The sequence below is a fragment of the Zootoca vivipara genome, chromosome 10 (genome assembly GCF_963506605.1).
Source record: "Zootoca vivipara chromosome 10, rZooViv1.1, whole genome shotgun sequence".
In the NCBI taxonomy this organism is placed as follows: Eukaryota; Metazoa; Chordata; class Lepidosauria; order Squamata; family Lacertidae; genus Zootoca; species Zootoca vivipara.
In genome coordinates, this window is record NC_083285.1 from 47482433 (window position 1) to 47496515 (window position 14083).

The 14083-nt window shown below is 42.9% G+C and overlaps 1 protein-coding gene across 1 annotated transcript; it reads left to right on the plus strand.

Moving 5' to 3' along the window:
- The first annotated feature begins 749 nt into the window (after nt 1-749).
- RTCB (RNA 2',3'-cyclic phosphate and 5'-OH ligase) lies at nt 750-10594 on the plus strand. Its single transcript, XM_035127829.2, has 12 exons — nt 750-964; nt 2206-2284; nt 2835-2902; nt 3376-3475; nt 4089-4245; nt 4878-5034; nt 6265-6424; nt 6670-6845; nt 7301-7489; nt 7880-7990; nt 8730-8849; nt 9962-10594. The coding sequence occupies exons 1-12, from the start codon at nt 872-874 to the stop codon at nt 10067-10069; spliced, it is 1518 nt and encodes a 505-aa protein (XP_034983720.1). The 5' UTR covers nt 750-871; the 3' UTR covers nt 10070-10594.
- The last annotated feature ends 3489 nt before the right edge of the window (nt 10595-14083 follow it).

The following is a 14083-nucleotide window of genomic DNA, read 5'->3' on the forward strand; positions in this document are numbered from 1 at the left end:
ATAAAAAAGAAAAATATTTAAATCAAGCCTTACTGACTGGTGATTTAAATCGTGATTCAAATCGATTTGATTTAAATCAAATCCACCCTGCATAACTACTAAGCAGAATAAACATACCACTAAGATATTACAGTTGTGCCAAGAATATGTTGCAGAATATACCCACAATAAAGCACCAGAGAAGCTCCAGGTTTTGTCCATCCCTCAACAATTTCCACTGTTAGTCTTTTGCAGTAAGCATCGCATGCCTTAAAACAGGCATAGGCAAGCTCGGCCCTCCAGATGTTTTTGGACTACAACTCCCATCATCCCTAGCTAACAGGACCAATGGTCAGGGATGATGGGAGTTGTAGTCCCAAAACATCTGGAGGGCCGAGTTTGCCTATGCCTGCCTTTAAAAAAATGTGCTGCAGCCCTCTGAAGTAAGCCCTGCTGAATCCAGTGGGGCCTACTCACCAGGAAAGCAGGGTTAAGAACTGTAGCCTTTAAAGCGGCGCAAGACCCTTGGCTGCTCTGATCATCTTCCGTTCTTTTAATATTTGACCCACACCAAGCGCGGCTCCTTCCACAGCCAGCTTAATTCAACGCACGCGCGCTGTCCCGTTTTAGACACTAGGCGGCGCTGCAAAGGAGAGGGGGGGAAGAAAGCCACTCGTTGGTTCGCGAAAGGCGAACGAAGTTTGTGCCTCGGCGGGCGCCGTCCAATCCTTTAGTCCGCCTCAGCTTCTGTCTTAAAGGAGGCTGCGCGCGGCCTCCTCGGCTTCCGTAGTGGCGCTGAAGAGGAGCGTGTGTGCGCTGTTGGCGGAGTTCAGTGACACGGAGCCACGGCAGAGAGCGGAGCTCGCTCGGAATTGCCGCCGCCGCCGCCGCCATGAGCCGAAGCTACAACGATGAGCTGCAGTACCTGGACAAGCTGGACAAGCACTGCTGGCGTATCAAGAAGGGCTTCGTGCCCAACATGAACGTGAGTGGGTCGGAGGACGGTGGGTGGGTGTCTTTGTGCGTGTTCCGTCTGAGCTGGTGCCCCGCCCCGCCCTCCTCCCTTTTATTGCTAAAGTGAAGGAACGCACGAAGTAATGGTTAAGACTTCCCCTACGCATGTGCAGAGTACCACTCCTTCAAGATTTAAGTACCGCATTGGCAGCTGCTTTCCTTACCTGGTTGGGCGGGGATGCCTTCTGGCGTACATCATCCTTCAGTACATTAAGTGTTAAATCCAGGTTTGAAGTTAGTTTATGCTACATTCGGATTATAGTAGTATTATGATTGCACTACTTATGCATGTAGTGCCTTAAAGCACGAGTCTGACACTGCTGAAACCTTTCTCTAGTGAGGTGAATGTGGACTTCAACCTGTTTTAAAACCGCTTGAAAGTAAAATGTTATATGCATGATAAAAAAAATTTTTAAATGCCACCTGAAGCAGCTTCTGCTTGTGGAGAAGGAGGTTTCCATCACTGCTGGGTGTTGCTGTATTCTTGCTGTGTTAACAAGGGCTACCATCAATCAGTATTTTGGTCTTGGCTTGCTTCATGTTCTCAGAAGTGGTCTGGGTTGCTTCTGTGGCCTAGAGGCCAAGACACATACTTTCCCAAATTGCCCCATAAGAAGTAAAACTGTATTTTAGAAATGTTTAGGGCTTCAATAAGTTCAAGGACTTCTGAGAAGCCACATCTCTCTCATTTTGTCACAAGAAGATGTGAGTCTCTAGGACTCCTCAAGGAAGATCTGCAGAAATGTTTGAGGCTCTGCTTTTCAATGTTTTGCCAATTCTTGAAAGAAGCAATCTCATCATCCTGATCATCATCATTGCCAGTGCCTTTTGATGGATAGCATTAAAGACTGCAGACAATTCAATAATTGAGTTCTCACTTTTGATCTCTAACAAAAGATTACTAACTATAGCATTCATGTCATTCATGGATCAGAAGATACATTTTGTTCCATGATTCAAGATATCTGAAATTCTCACTGAAACTCAACAGCTTCTGTAACAAGTGTTCAGCCAAGCTTATTAGATTCCTAGTTTTAGTCCATCTAAACCTTTACTAGAAGTGACTAAAGTTGCCTTAATTGTGGCTAAGCCTTGTAGCCTGCTTAGATGCAGCTACATTCCAGCTTCTGCTTGAATGGTAAATCTTTGTCACTGTCCTTACATAAGAATGATGCATTTTGTTTTCCTTTTTCCTCATTCTTCTGTCTGCAGGTGGAAGGTGTTTTCTACGTGAACGATCCTTTAGAGAAGTTAATGTTCGAAGAGTTAAGAAATTCATGCAGAGGTGGAGGTAAGTATGTGTTCTTGTCATCCAATCTCACTGGTTTATGTTGTGCATGGAATCCTAGCTCCAAATTCACTTTTGATGAATCCAGAATTCACATAGATTCAACCAGTGCAGTTAGAGTTTAGGACTGCCTATATGTTCAGGCACGATAGAGTGATTCTTAATTGATGAAAAGTATTATGAGTCTTCATTTAAATATTCTCTCTATAATTAATATGCCATTTGTCAAACTAAAATGAAACACAACTTATTTTAAGACTTGGGCTTCATTTAGAAGCAGAACATTCTGCATAATTTTGCTTGCTTAATTTAAGCTAGTACAGTACTTTCTGGTTTGTCATAAGGGATCTTAACTGCACTGAAATTAAATCAAAGACCCCTTAATCTTGTCTTTGAAACATCTGTCTTCTTAGTCACAGCTTGTCTTATGCCAACTCTAAGGAGATGTGCTTCACAGTGAAGTTTTCACCTGTGATGTAATGGTGTGATATCATCAACCACAAATTTGTATGAAAAGAGAATGATTGTGTTTCTCATCATCTATCTTTTTTAGGAGCTGGTGGCTTCCTCCCAGCCATGAAACAAATCGGAAATGTAGCTGCACTGCCTGGCATTGTTCATGTGAGTGATTTTAAGGAGTTGTCACTATATCCTGATGACCTGTTGTTTCAAAATAGAAGCCTCATTTGCACACTTGGAGCCTATCTGTCTTGTCAGCATTTGTAGCATTGCCCTCTTAATTATTTTTGGAATAATTCAGGCATCATTAAATTGACCCATCAAAACAATTTCCTGACATTTAAACACCAGCAATCCAGGGCAAGATAACAGCTGTTTACATTGACCACTTAATTTGAAGGGGGCCTACATGCAACTTATTCTGACCAATATCTATGTTTGTGAGCTGCCCTTCATGAATTTACTGAGATTTTGGCTAGAAACAAAGGATTTTTATTTTTTTTGCCCATTTTGCAGTGATTGTGTGGCAGGGCAAGTACCGGTAGAACTTGAGTCCATGCTGTCGTAGAAACCTCATTTGTTCACATCTTATGACTGATTGGCTTTCTCTTGTTTATTTTAAAAATGAATTTCAGAGATCTATAGGACTTCCGGATGTCCACTCAGGCTATGGGTTTGCCATTGGTAACATGGCTGCCTTTGATATGAATGACCCAGAAGCAGTGGTATCACCAGGTATGAGCAGTTTGAATGTGATGTTCTCTGTGTAGGGAGAGAACTCTTATTCTGCAGATCTGGGCAATATATCGAAACTAGATGGGAAAACAAAATGTGTTTCATAGTACTCATTCAGGTGGAGGTACATTGTAGATGGATATGTAAATTGTCAATTAACCTACAGTTATTGTCTCACTGGACTCTCAGAAATCCATGCCTAGGACACTATTAACAGTAATGTAAGTAGCAATGAAGTCATTCACCCTGAAGCAAACTTAAAACAAATACAATTTAGGAATGCTTGTTTTGGAGTAAGAAAGGTACTGTATATTTATTTTTAATAATAAAAAACCCTTATGAATTCTGCATATTTAGGCTCCTTGAGCAGAAGATCCATGAAGTGCTGTCTTTTTGTAATCTGTGCCTTCCAAACCAATGCAGATTAGTTGTGTTCCTTCTGGCTAACAAAATTGAGGGGGTGATGTTTTTACTTATCCAAGTCAGGGGACATTTGCTGAAAAATATTTAACTATAACTTCTCTTTAAGAACATTTGATTGTGGTGATGAGTCGGTTCTGCAATTGCATGTATGAATTTTGAAGGGTGCATTGTGTTTATTTTACTCATGCAGGTGGTGTCGGATTCGACATTAACTGTGGTGTACGGCTCTTGCGCACCAATCTTGATGAGAGTGATGTCCAACCTGTGAAGGAGCAGCTTGCTCAATCCATGTTTGACCACATTCCTGTTGGTGTGGGATCCAAGGGTGTCATTCCTATGAACGCCAAGTAAGTGTTAACTTTCCTTTCTCCAGCAGCATCTCCATACCTGAAGGGTGTCTTCCCTCTACCCTTGTCTTTTTGTGTAGAAAGCAATGTATAAATTTAATAAGCCCTAACTGTATCTTAACAGTCAGGTATCTAGTCGTGTTGTAGTAGGAAATAAAGAGCCATGTGCCATTGTTAATTCTGTCCTGTATTTTTTTATTGTTGTTTTTTTAAAAAAAAAATAGCACCCCTTAACCAAAATCGCAATGTACACAGTGGTACCTCGACTTCCGAAGGTTTCGACTTACGAAGTCGGCAAACTCGGAAGTATTTTCTGTGCAGAAGCGGTGTGTGTGTTATGCGCAAAGCGCAAAATCACGCTTAGCGTATGCGCAAAATGGACGCTTCGACATCCGAAGGTTTCGACTTACAAAGAGCGCTGCGGAACAGATCGTAAGTCGAGGAACCACTGTATAGCGAAAATACTCAGTAAGAATACACAGTCAGCAGTCTGAAATTATTTAACTGAGAGCAACCAAAAAAAATCTGGATATCTACAAAAGTTCAGGATTGTTTTTCTTATGTAATCAGTACAACAATACCAATCAGTTGTGTCAATTACTAGAAGTCAATCTCTCTCTGTGTTGCCCCAGGGATTTAGAGGAGGCTCTGGAGATGGGGGTCGATTGGTCCCTCCGAGAAGGCTATGCCTGGGCTGAGGATAAAGAGCACTGTGAAGAATATGGGAGGATGCTGCAAGCTGATCCAAATAAAGTCTCTGCGAGGGCTAAGAAAAGGGGTTTGCCCCAGGTAATTGGTCTTCTGAGATGATGTTGCATTACTACTTAGAACTTCATGCTAATTTCTTGGTTACATTTCAGCAGAGTGAGAATATGCAAGGAAAAAAATAAGTCTTGATGAGAGGATTATTATTATTATTATTATTATTACTATTATTACTATTACCATCAGAATAGACTACCCCCCTTCATCCCAACATCCCACAGGGGGTTACAACATTTAAGGCACAATATTAAAAACAGTTTAAAACAACTTACACTGACTAAAGGTGCTGGACTTGCTGATAGCCAGTGAGAGCAGAATCTGTGTTCAAGTATTACTCATTCTGAGTAGGCTCAAGGAATTTCCTGAAAACCAATGCCTTGGCATGATGCTTTGTTAGGACAAAGATGAGAAACCTATGCTGCTGTTGGACTGTAATTTCCTTCATCCCTGGCCATGCTGGCTAGAGCTGATGGGAGTTAAGAGTCCCACAATAATCTGAAGTATCAAGTAGGAGGATAATAGCTAAAAATTAAACCTCCATGTACAGAGACAGTAACCCTTCCTCAGCATCTGATCAATGGAGGTCATGTCATCAGTGTCCTGGGTTTGAGCTTTGCAGAGATGTCTGGCTGCAGATGAAGATAAGCACTGGGCATTGACTGCATGGGCTTTCTAGTGTGAACACAACAAGGAAATTTATATTCTCACAGTTCTAAACAGGCGAATTGTCGGAGAACCAGCCGACTCTTAGGTGCGAGGAAATCATGAGACGAGAGTCAAGAGTTTCAGATAGAGAGCATGAGCAGAGTGCGCTGGCTGCCTCTCAGTCTCAGCTCCTTTATTAAGGATCCTTTCCTCGTAAAATACATTAACCTTTAACTTATACATGACTCATGCAAACAAGGAAGATGTGTAAACAGACAGGCTGGCGCCAGTGGTCCTGTGGTCCTGTGGTAAATCACTTGATTGATTACCCCCCAATAAACCTGTGCCTTACACAGAGAACTCCACCCGCACACCCCCACAGCGAATATTTTACAGTTCAGTAAACTGTAACACTCGAGTAGATTTCAGGCTTATAGCTGAAACCTTTGCTCTCAGCAGGATCTCTTCCTCTAGCAAGATGCCACATGGCACCAAAGACTGACAGACCTTTGCCTCAACCTTTCTAAGGGAAACAAGTTGTCTTCCATTTTGCTTCTCATTTCAGTATCTGCTCAAATCGTAGCTAAGCTTTCTTCTTTTATTTGACAGCTGGGGACTTTGGGAGCAGGAAACCATTATGCTGAGATCCAGGTGGTAGATGAAATTTTTAATGAATATGCTGCCAAGAAGATGGGCATAGACCACAAGGGCCAAGTTTGTGTGATGATCCACAGTGGCAGCAGAGGCCTTGGCCACCAAGTAGCTACAGGTATCTAGGCTTTTTCTTCCTTTCTTCTTCTTTGCCCTTGAAACTTCCCCCCCTTCTTGCAGGTACCCACAGACTCCAGTTACTGCTTTATGCATTATTTCCTCCCAATCTTCATGCATGTCATTGGCATTTGTGGAAGCCTCAGATATGTCCAGTTTCTGGGTGTGCTAGTTCAGATGGGCTTAATGGAGACCTACACTGAATTTGCTTTTTGTCTCTCTTCCTCCCCCCCACCCCTTTTACAGATGCCCTAGTGGCTATGGAAAAAGCTATGAAACGAGACAAGATCATAGTGAACGACCGCCAGCTGGCATGTGCCAGGATTGCTTCAGAGGAGGGACAGGACTACTTGAAGGGAATGGCAGCAGCTGGAAACTATGCATGGGTCAATCGTTCTTCCATGACTTTCCTCACCCGACAGGTGCGAAGAAAGAGCATGAACTTGTTCACTTCCATCTCTTTAAGCCCCAGTGGGATCTATTCAGCTGCATTCTGTTTGATTGACACCTGGGTAACATTTCTGGAATGATTAAATTATTTTGTTCCAGAAGGGAATCCATATCACTCCACGTTGGTAGGAAGAGGTTGGCTTAACTGGCTTGTGGATTGGTGGTGCAGTGCCTTGTCATCTTCCTCATAAACAGGATGTATGAATGGGGCTGGGCCCATTGACTTTCCCCTTGAACTTTAAACTGCTGAGTTATGTTCAGTAGAGCAATGTGAGGGAGTAGGTGCTGGAAATGTCCTTCCACTATTGCCATCACGGTAACAGCCTTAAGTTATGTGTTCATCAAATTATTTGGGCTCTTACCAGCCCAAAAATATATTTTAAAAATTCAGAGGACTGCTCCTTATGTCTATAATGTTGTTTTCTAGGCTTTTGCTAAAGTCTTCAATACCACCCCTGATGACCTGGATTTGCATGTGATCTATGATGTATCTCACAACATTGCCAAAGTAGAGCAACATGTGGTAGATGGAAAAGAACGGACCCTGCTGGTGCACCGGAAAGGAACGACCAGAGCTTTCCCTCCTCACCACCCCCTCATTGCGGTTGATTACCAAGTAAGAATTTGTTGCCATTTTCTTTCTTGCCAATGCCAACGGGTCCTGCAAATAGTATATTTGTTAATCCTCATGGACTTCCACACCTAACAGCCCGTGTTCCTACAGTTGTGTTGGTGCACCTTTCTACCTTATTCCTTTTCATGCAACTATACAACCTTCTAGCTGTCAAGACTTATATTTCTCAGTGTCTGCTGTACTGCTGTATTACAATCAAAACATCCCGATTGGTCAAAATTTGCATGTCTCCTGTCTGCATGTCTCCTGTCTGAGATTTCCTTGATTCACTATGGAAGCTTGACCCTTCAGTGGATCCTTGCTGAGCAGCATATGCTTACAGCTTGAGGGGACATGTCATCTTGACTCTGCACCCTTCTTTTGCCTCTGCAGCTGACTGGCCAGCCTGTCCTGATTGGTGGAACAATGGGAACTTGTAGCTATGTCCTTACTGGTACTGAACAAGGCATGACTGAAACCTTTGGTACTACCTGCCATGGAGCGGTGAGTAACAAAGAAACTTTAAACTTTCATCTAGCTTGGGGGTGGGCAGCCTTCCATCTAGTGGGCTGTATTTTATTACCAGAATCCCAAGTTCCATCAACTGGAGCCTTGTGCAGAACCCATATGCTTCCAATGAAATACTTCCAGCAGGAGAACAAAAGTTGGGAGTCAGGCAGTAGATTTAGCAAGTAGATTTCGAACACCCTGTGATTTACTGGTAGATCCAGATTTACTTTGCCCATCACTGCTCTTACTCAAGTGCTTCCTCGCCCATGGGTCTAAGGTGCAGCATTTGCAAGAATCCTGTCTGTAAATCCTGCTTGTTTAATTTCCAATAATTGAAATGTACATTGACTTCATTTGAATTGCATAGGACATTTTATTTCTCTAACTGAAGATGGTAACAGCAAGGGTGTAAAAACAAAATCACTTCATGTGTGACAACCTTTTCAGCATCCAAGTTCCTTATACCTTTAAATAGATGTGCATATGTGTGAAGTATGGTTAATGCAGTTTTCAGAGCACAGAAAGGCCTGTTCTCATGTTGCAACCCCCTGGATCTCTTCTGAAGGAGGCACACAAAGATATGCAGGCCTAGAAGTCATTGGGTTTGTTGCATTCATTAGCACAAAATAGCCAGGACCCTATTTATTTGACACTTTCTGGATGCCTGTTGTCAGTGTCTTATTTTCCCTGAAGAGTATATGGCAGTAACTGAAACAGTGATTGTCGTTTTTAGGGGCGTGCATTGTCACGTGCAAAATCTCGGCGCAACTTGGATTTCCAGGACGTATTGGACAAGCTGGCGGACATGGGGATTGCAATCCGGGTTGCATCCCCCAAACTGGTTATGGAAGAAGTAAGTGATTTACCGTATAAACTTCTTTGTGGGAATTTACTTCTGGGGTGAGCTTCCTCTCCTGGTGAAGTATTAACGTCTGTCAGCAACAAGGGGACACAACACTTTATTGGACTCTGCCATTCTAGGAACCTTAAACCTCTTCCAGGCTAAAATGGTTTCCTCTTCTCTCCCCTTCCTTCATTTGGGAACATCTAGTGCACCATGTCATTGTTAAGAACATTCCTTTTTTTTTAACGAATAGAGTCTGAAAGGCAAGTGAATGTTGTACATTTCATTTCAGTTATTTCTTCTGATGACCACGTGAGCTGGAAAGATAGTCTCTTTACTTATAAACTCCCAAGAATAAAGTGGTTTATTTGGGAGGCGGCGGGAGAAGAGTGTGTGTGGCTTCACCTCTGAATTCCTGTGTCGCATTTTAGTAATAGAGAGGGGGACATTCATCGCAACCCCCCAAAAAAGTTTTTCCCCTAAAGATTGAGGGAAGCTTGTTGAAAAGTATTGTTATTATTACTAGTAGTACATTTCTATACCCCCCTTCATTGGAGAATCACAGGGTGGTTTACAGTACACCTGTTCAAAAGGACTTAATATAGTCCTTCATAAACTGAATAATGGGGGGAAATAGGTGCTCTCCTTGTGTAAGTTCTCCTATCTTTTTAAGTTTGGTAATATGGGATCTGCTGAAAGCCCCCCCCCCTTTTTTTTGAGGGAGCTACTGTAGGAGGAAGAAGGGCCTTTTCAGTGGTAGCACCAATGTTGCTTAATTATTCTTTAAGAACCTCCCCTTAAGCCAAGTCTTGAGAAATCAAAGGAAGGCATTACTCTTTTAAGCACACATTTTGGAGAGTTTATCTGAGATTACGGGCCTTATATCAAGGAAAGCCTTAATGATTTTGCTTAGATGATTTTTGAAATTAAATCACATTGTTAAAATGATTTTTATTCTAACATTGTATTAATCTTATGAATGTATGAATGTATTTAGAGCCTCGTGTATTGCAAGCTGCCTGGTAGCTTTTTGAATGATGTGTAATAGAAATTAATAATAATAATGGAAAAAAGCTTCAAAACATATTCTTAACTCTCTTTTTACATCTCATTTATCCTAGGCACCTGAATCTTACAAGAATGTGACAGATGTGGTTAACACCTGCCATGCAGCTGGCATCAGCAAGAAAGCCATTAAACTGAGACCCATAGCAGTGATCAAAGGCTAGGGAAGTCTTTCCCTGAACTGGGCAGCACTGTTCTTGCTGAAGACCTTTTCCCACCAGAGTGCTTGGAGGTTGTTCCCATCTAAAATACAAACTGACACAGACTTTATGTTAGAACTCTTTAAAGTAAGTTTGTGCCTGGGGGTGAGGGGCTGTTTTCTTAAGAGGAGCTAAATCAAGACACATAGCCCTTCTTTTTCTAGAGTGGTGTCTAAAATTGGGTGAATTTCTTTTAGCAGAATCTAAAAGCAGCCTTGTTCAGAATAGTCTTTGCTCTTAATAAATTATCTGTGCCCTTCATGGTGAGATTCTGACCCATGCTGATTTGATAGCCACCAATCTGCAAGGAGGCTTTCTCTGGTGTAGGCCAAGTACAAATGCTACTGTTCACACTTGGTTGTTTTTGAATTTTTCTCCTGATGTGAGTTGTTTGATCTCCTTCATAATGTACCAATCTGTACTATTGGAGATAGAAAGGGATTTTTTTTTTTGCACTGAGCTGCAATAAAGCCTGAACAATATCCTTCATCTTTGTGGCATGACTACTGTCACAAGTACTCTACTATAAAAGTCTATGATCAAATAGTTGCTCCCATAAGTGCACTAGCATGGATTCTGTTGAATGATGGGTAGTAAGTTTGCACAAGCTGTGTTGCCCATGATTCACTTGGTGCAGCAGGTTCTCTGTGTATGTTTGTTTATTGGAATCCCTGATTACAGCTCAGTTGGAAAACTTTGTTAGAGAAAAGTTGGTATTTCTTGAAGAGAAGCCAACTTTGCCTTGATGTCCCTCATGAACCAGGGCATCCAGATGCTATAGAAGCTGTAATTGCTTTGGCATGGACAGATTGTGTCCTAGCAGTAGTGAAATGAGAAACATAAGCTGAGCAACCATTCAAGGTACGTAAGCCCTGTCTTCCACTGCATCTGGTCACTCGAAAGGTAAGGAATGCTGCCTCTTAAAGCAGCAAGCTGGAGAACTTGCCCAGCAGTCTTGCTACTTTTCAGTGAGCTTTAGATAACTCTTAAAAACTGCAAAGGAGCATGTCAGTTAGCTGTGCGCATAAAATGCAAACTAAACCACTTGTCACAAAAATATGGATTCCCAGAGAGGAAATTGAAGCCGCTACACTCCTTCCCCCAAGTCCTGCTGTGTGAGCTAAACCTGGGCATGGCTTAGTAAGCTTGTGGTTTGTCTCACTTCACATAAACCACAAGCTGTAACCAGGGTTCATTCTTGGGTTCACAGCTCTTGGTTTGTCTAAAGGAGACAAAGCACGATCCTAGGTTCAGGTAACATGCTAAGCCAAACCATGGTTTAGCTCACAGCAGGAATAGAGACATAGCGTTGGCAGTTTCCTCCCTGGGAATACTAACATGCTCTCACCGTGGTTTGACTTTGCTTTATGTGTGAACTGGCTCACTATGTAGATGGGGGAATTGTTCACTCCTCATCTCATGGGCTGCTGTTTGCACATTGCAGATAGGTGGGGAAGCAGCAAAGTTACCTCTGTTTGGGTACAGATTAGGATGATTTCAGCAGGACCAGCATAGGTTATTTTCTCCCTTCTGGCGCTGCTGTTTTCTGTTGACCTTAAAGTGCCCCAGTACTTGATCTGCTGGATGGTTAGATTTTGAAAACACTTTTGCCATCCTCTCATGAAGTAACAGGAATGGTTGCTCTATGCCAAAATAAGCATGATTTGCAAAGTCATTGTTTGAATTTTATTGACATTCTGGAAGTGATTTTCTTGAGAGGTCTCAAAACTGACAAATAAACAGAGAAAGTCACTGCAATGTGTCATTTATATTTCATGTAAAGAAAATTACATTTAATTTAGAGATAAGATGGAAGTCTTGCTTGCGTAACCTAGTGATCCTCACACTTACCTCAGATGCTGTGGTGGAAAAATAGTTAACCTTGAACTTTGCAAATCACCTCTTTGCATTTTCCTTATCTGAGACTGGAATGCTATACTTGTTTATATTAAGTAAGTTCCAGTGTACTCAGTGGGGTGTAGACCTGTGTAGGATTTCACTGTGACTTTCCCCCAGCTAAATGGTGTAAATCCAACTACAGTCAATAGGGGTCATCTAGCTAAAGGGAAACGTAAGAAATGCAGAAGCTGTGGAGTAACTTGTCTAGAAGAGCTTGAAACAAGCCGCTTGGTAAAGAATCCAACCTGGCCCTTTCTTGTTCCATGGATCCCTCTGGAAAAGATTGTTCTAACTGGTGCTTGCTGATGTCAGCAGTGACTTGGAATTAACTTAAAAGGGGGTAATAAAATGCAATATTGCTGAAACGCAGGCCAAAACAACAACAAAATGGTTGTGATGGCTATATAAAATCTACCCTCCAGGGCATTAGGATGACTCACGTGCAAGCTGAATTGCCTCACCCCTTATGTTGGTTTAGCACTACTATTTAAGTGTGGCATTGAGCACATTCTCATACTTAAGAAGGAAGAAGCCTAGCAAATGTGGCATGCTGACAGCTTCGTGGAAGCAGTTCTGCCCTACGCTAGTGCGAAATCTTTACTAAGACTTACCGGTACATATCCTGTCCATTCTCTGGGGATGGGAGAACTTGGGGCCAGGGACCAAGTGTGGCTTTTTATCTGGCTGTTGGGGCCCTCCCCAGGCCACGCACCTTCCTGAGTTACACCCTTTGTTGGCCCTGCGTTGCGTCCTCCTCGAGTGCTTTTGCCTGACTGGAATACGTTCTTGAAGTCTCCCAAGTCCTCCTGCTTTCCTGGATGGAGGATGGGGAAGCAGGGGCCAAGTGTAAATCAACTAGCTTGCTGGGCAGAAGTGAAATGCACATTCATTACTTGGTTCCCTTTTGCCTCCAGCTCTGCCCAACACTGGCATGTGGCCCCCAGAAGGTTATGTAGAAGGGAAGGTGGTCCTGAAGGTGGGCTGAAAAAACTGTTCACCACCTTTGCAGTTAACCATGGATACATATCTGCAGGGATAGCTCAGTTGGTAGAGCATGAGACTCTTAATCTCTGGGTTGCGAGTTCAAGCCCCACATTAGGCAAAAAAATTCCTGTCTTGCAGGGGGTTGGACTAGATGATCCTCAGGGTCCCTTTCAGATCTACGATTCTGTGACACTGGCGCCTAGCCCGCTTGCCCCACAAGTTTGTATCCCAGAGGGATGAATTAGAAGGGCTTTTAAGCAGATCCGATGACAGCTCCCCTGGTGCGTTTGCACTGTGCTGACTTCCACCTATTCCTCCTGGCAGAGACGTGACCAGGTGAGCACTGGCGGCTCAACTTGCTGTCTGCTACAGGGACTGAGGTTGCTCAGGACTAACACTAAGGCTCCATTGCAAAAGGGAAACGAGAGCAGGAAAATGGAGATTAAACAGTCTACTACTACAGGATGGCATGGCTGGTTGGAACTCTACACAGGAATGCTCTTAGCAGGAGGTGAGGATCCATTGTAGGCGGGGCGGATGCACTACGAAACTAACGACGCTTCAGCTTCATAGCCCCTAATCCTGGTTGGTCCCCAGGAGCGACTTTACTCATGCATGCATTAAACATTTCCCTAATTTTCACCTCCCACAAAACTTGAAAACTGTGAGGCATAGGAAATATTTATTCACACCAGTGACTTTGACATGTGAGGTAATCTAGTACCGACATTTTACTCAAAATCTGAGATCATGGAATCATTATATTGTGAAGTTGGAAGGGACCTCAAGGGGCAACTAGTCCAACCCCTTGCAGTCACAGCTGCCCCAGGGTGGGCTCGAACCACCATCTGTCTGGTTAACATCCAGATGCGCTGACCTATTGTGCCATGGAGCAGTTGTTGTTCTTTGTTTTTTAAGTGGTGATCAGTTGTGGAGCAACCCCACTGAAGACCTCATTCCAGACCTTGTTGATGGTTGCGAAGGTGCCCCCATATCAGTTCAAGCTTCAGGGCCCCCAAATGTAGGTCCTATATGTGAGTTCTATGGGGGATTGTGTGTTGTGTAAAATAGGATTGAACAGGCTTTAGGCTTGTG

Excerpts from the sequence above, each read along its gene's own strand:
- RTCB (XM_035127829.2), top strand. The coding sequence starts at position 872 with ATGAGCCGAAGCTACAACGATGAGCTGCAGTACCTGGACAAGCTGGAC. Across the intron at positions 7,490-7,879 it reads TCATTGCGGTTGATTACCAA|CTGACTGGCCAGCCTGTCCT; the intron begins GTAAGAATTTGT and ends TTGCCTCTGCAG. Across the intron at positions 7,991-8,729 it reads GTACTACCTGCCATGGAGCG|GGGCGTGCATTGTCACGTGC; the intron begins GTGAGTAACAAA and ends TGTCGTTTTTAG.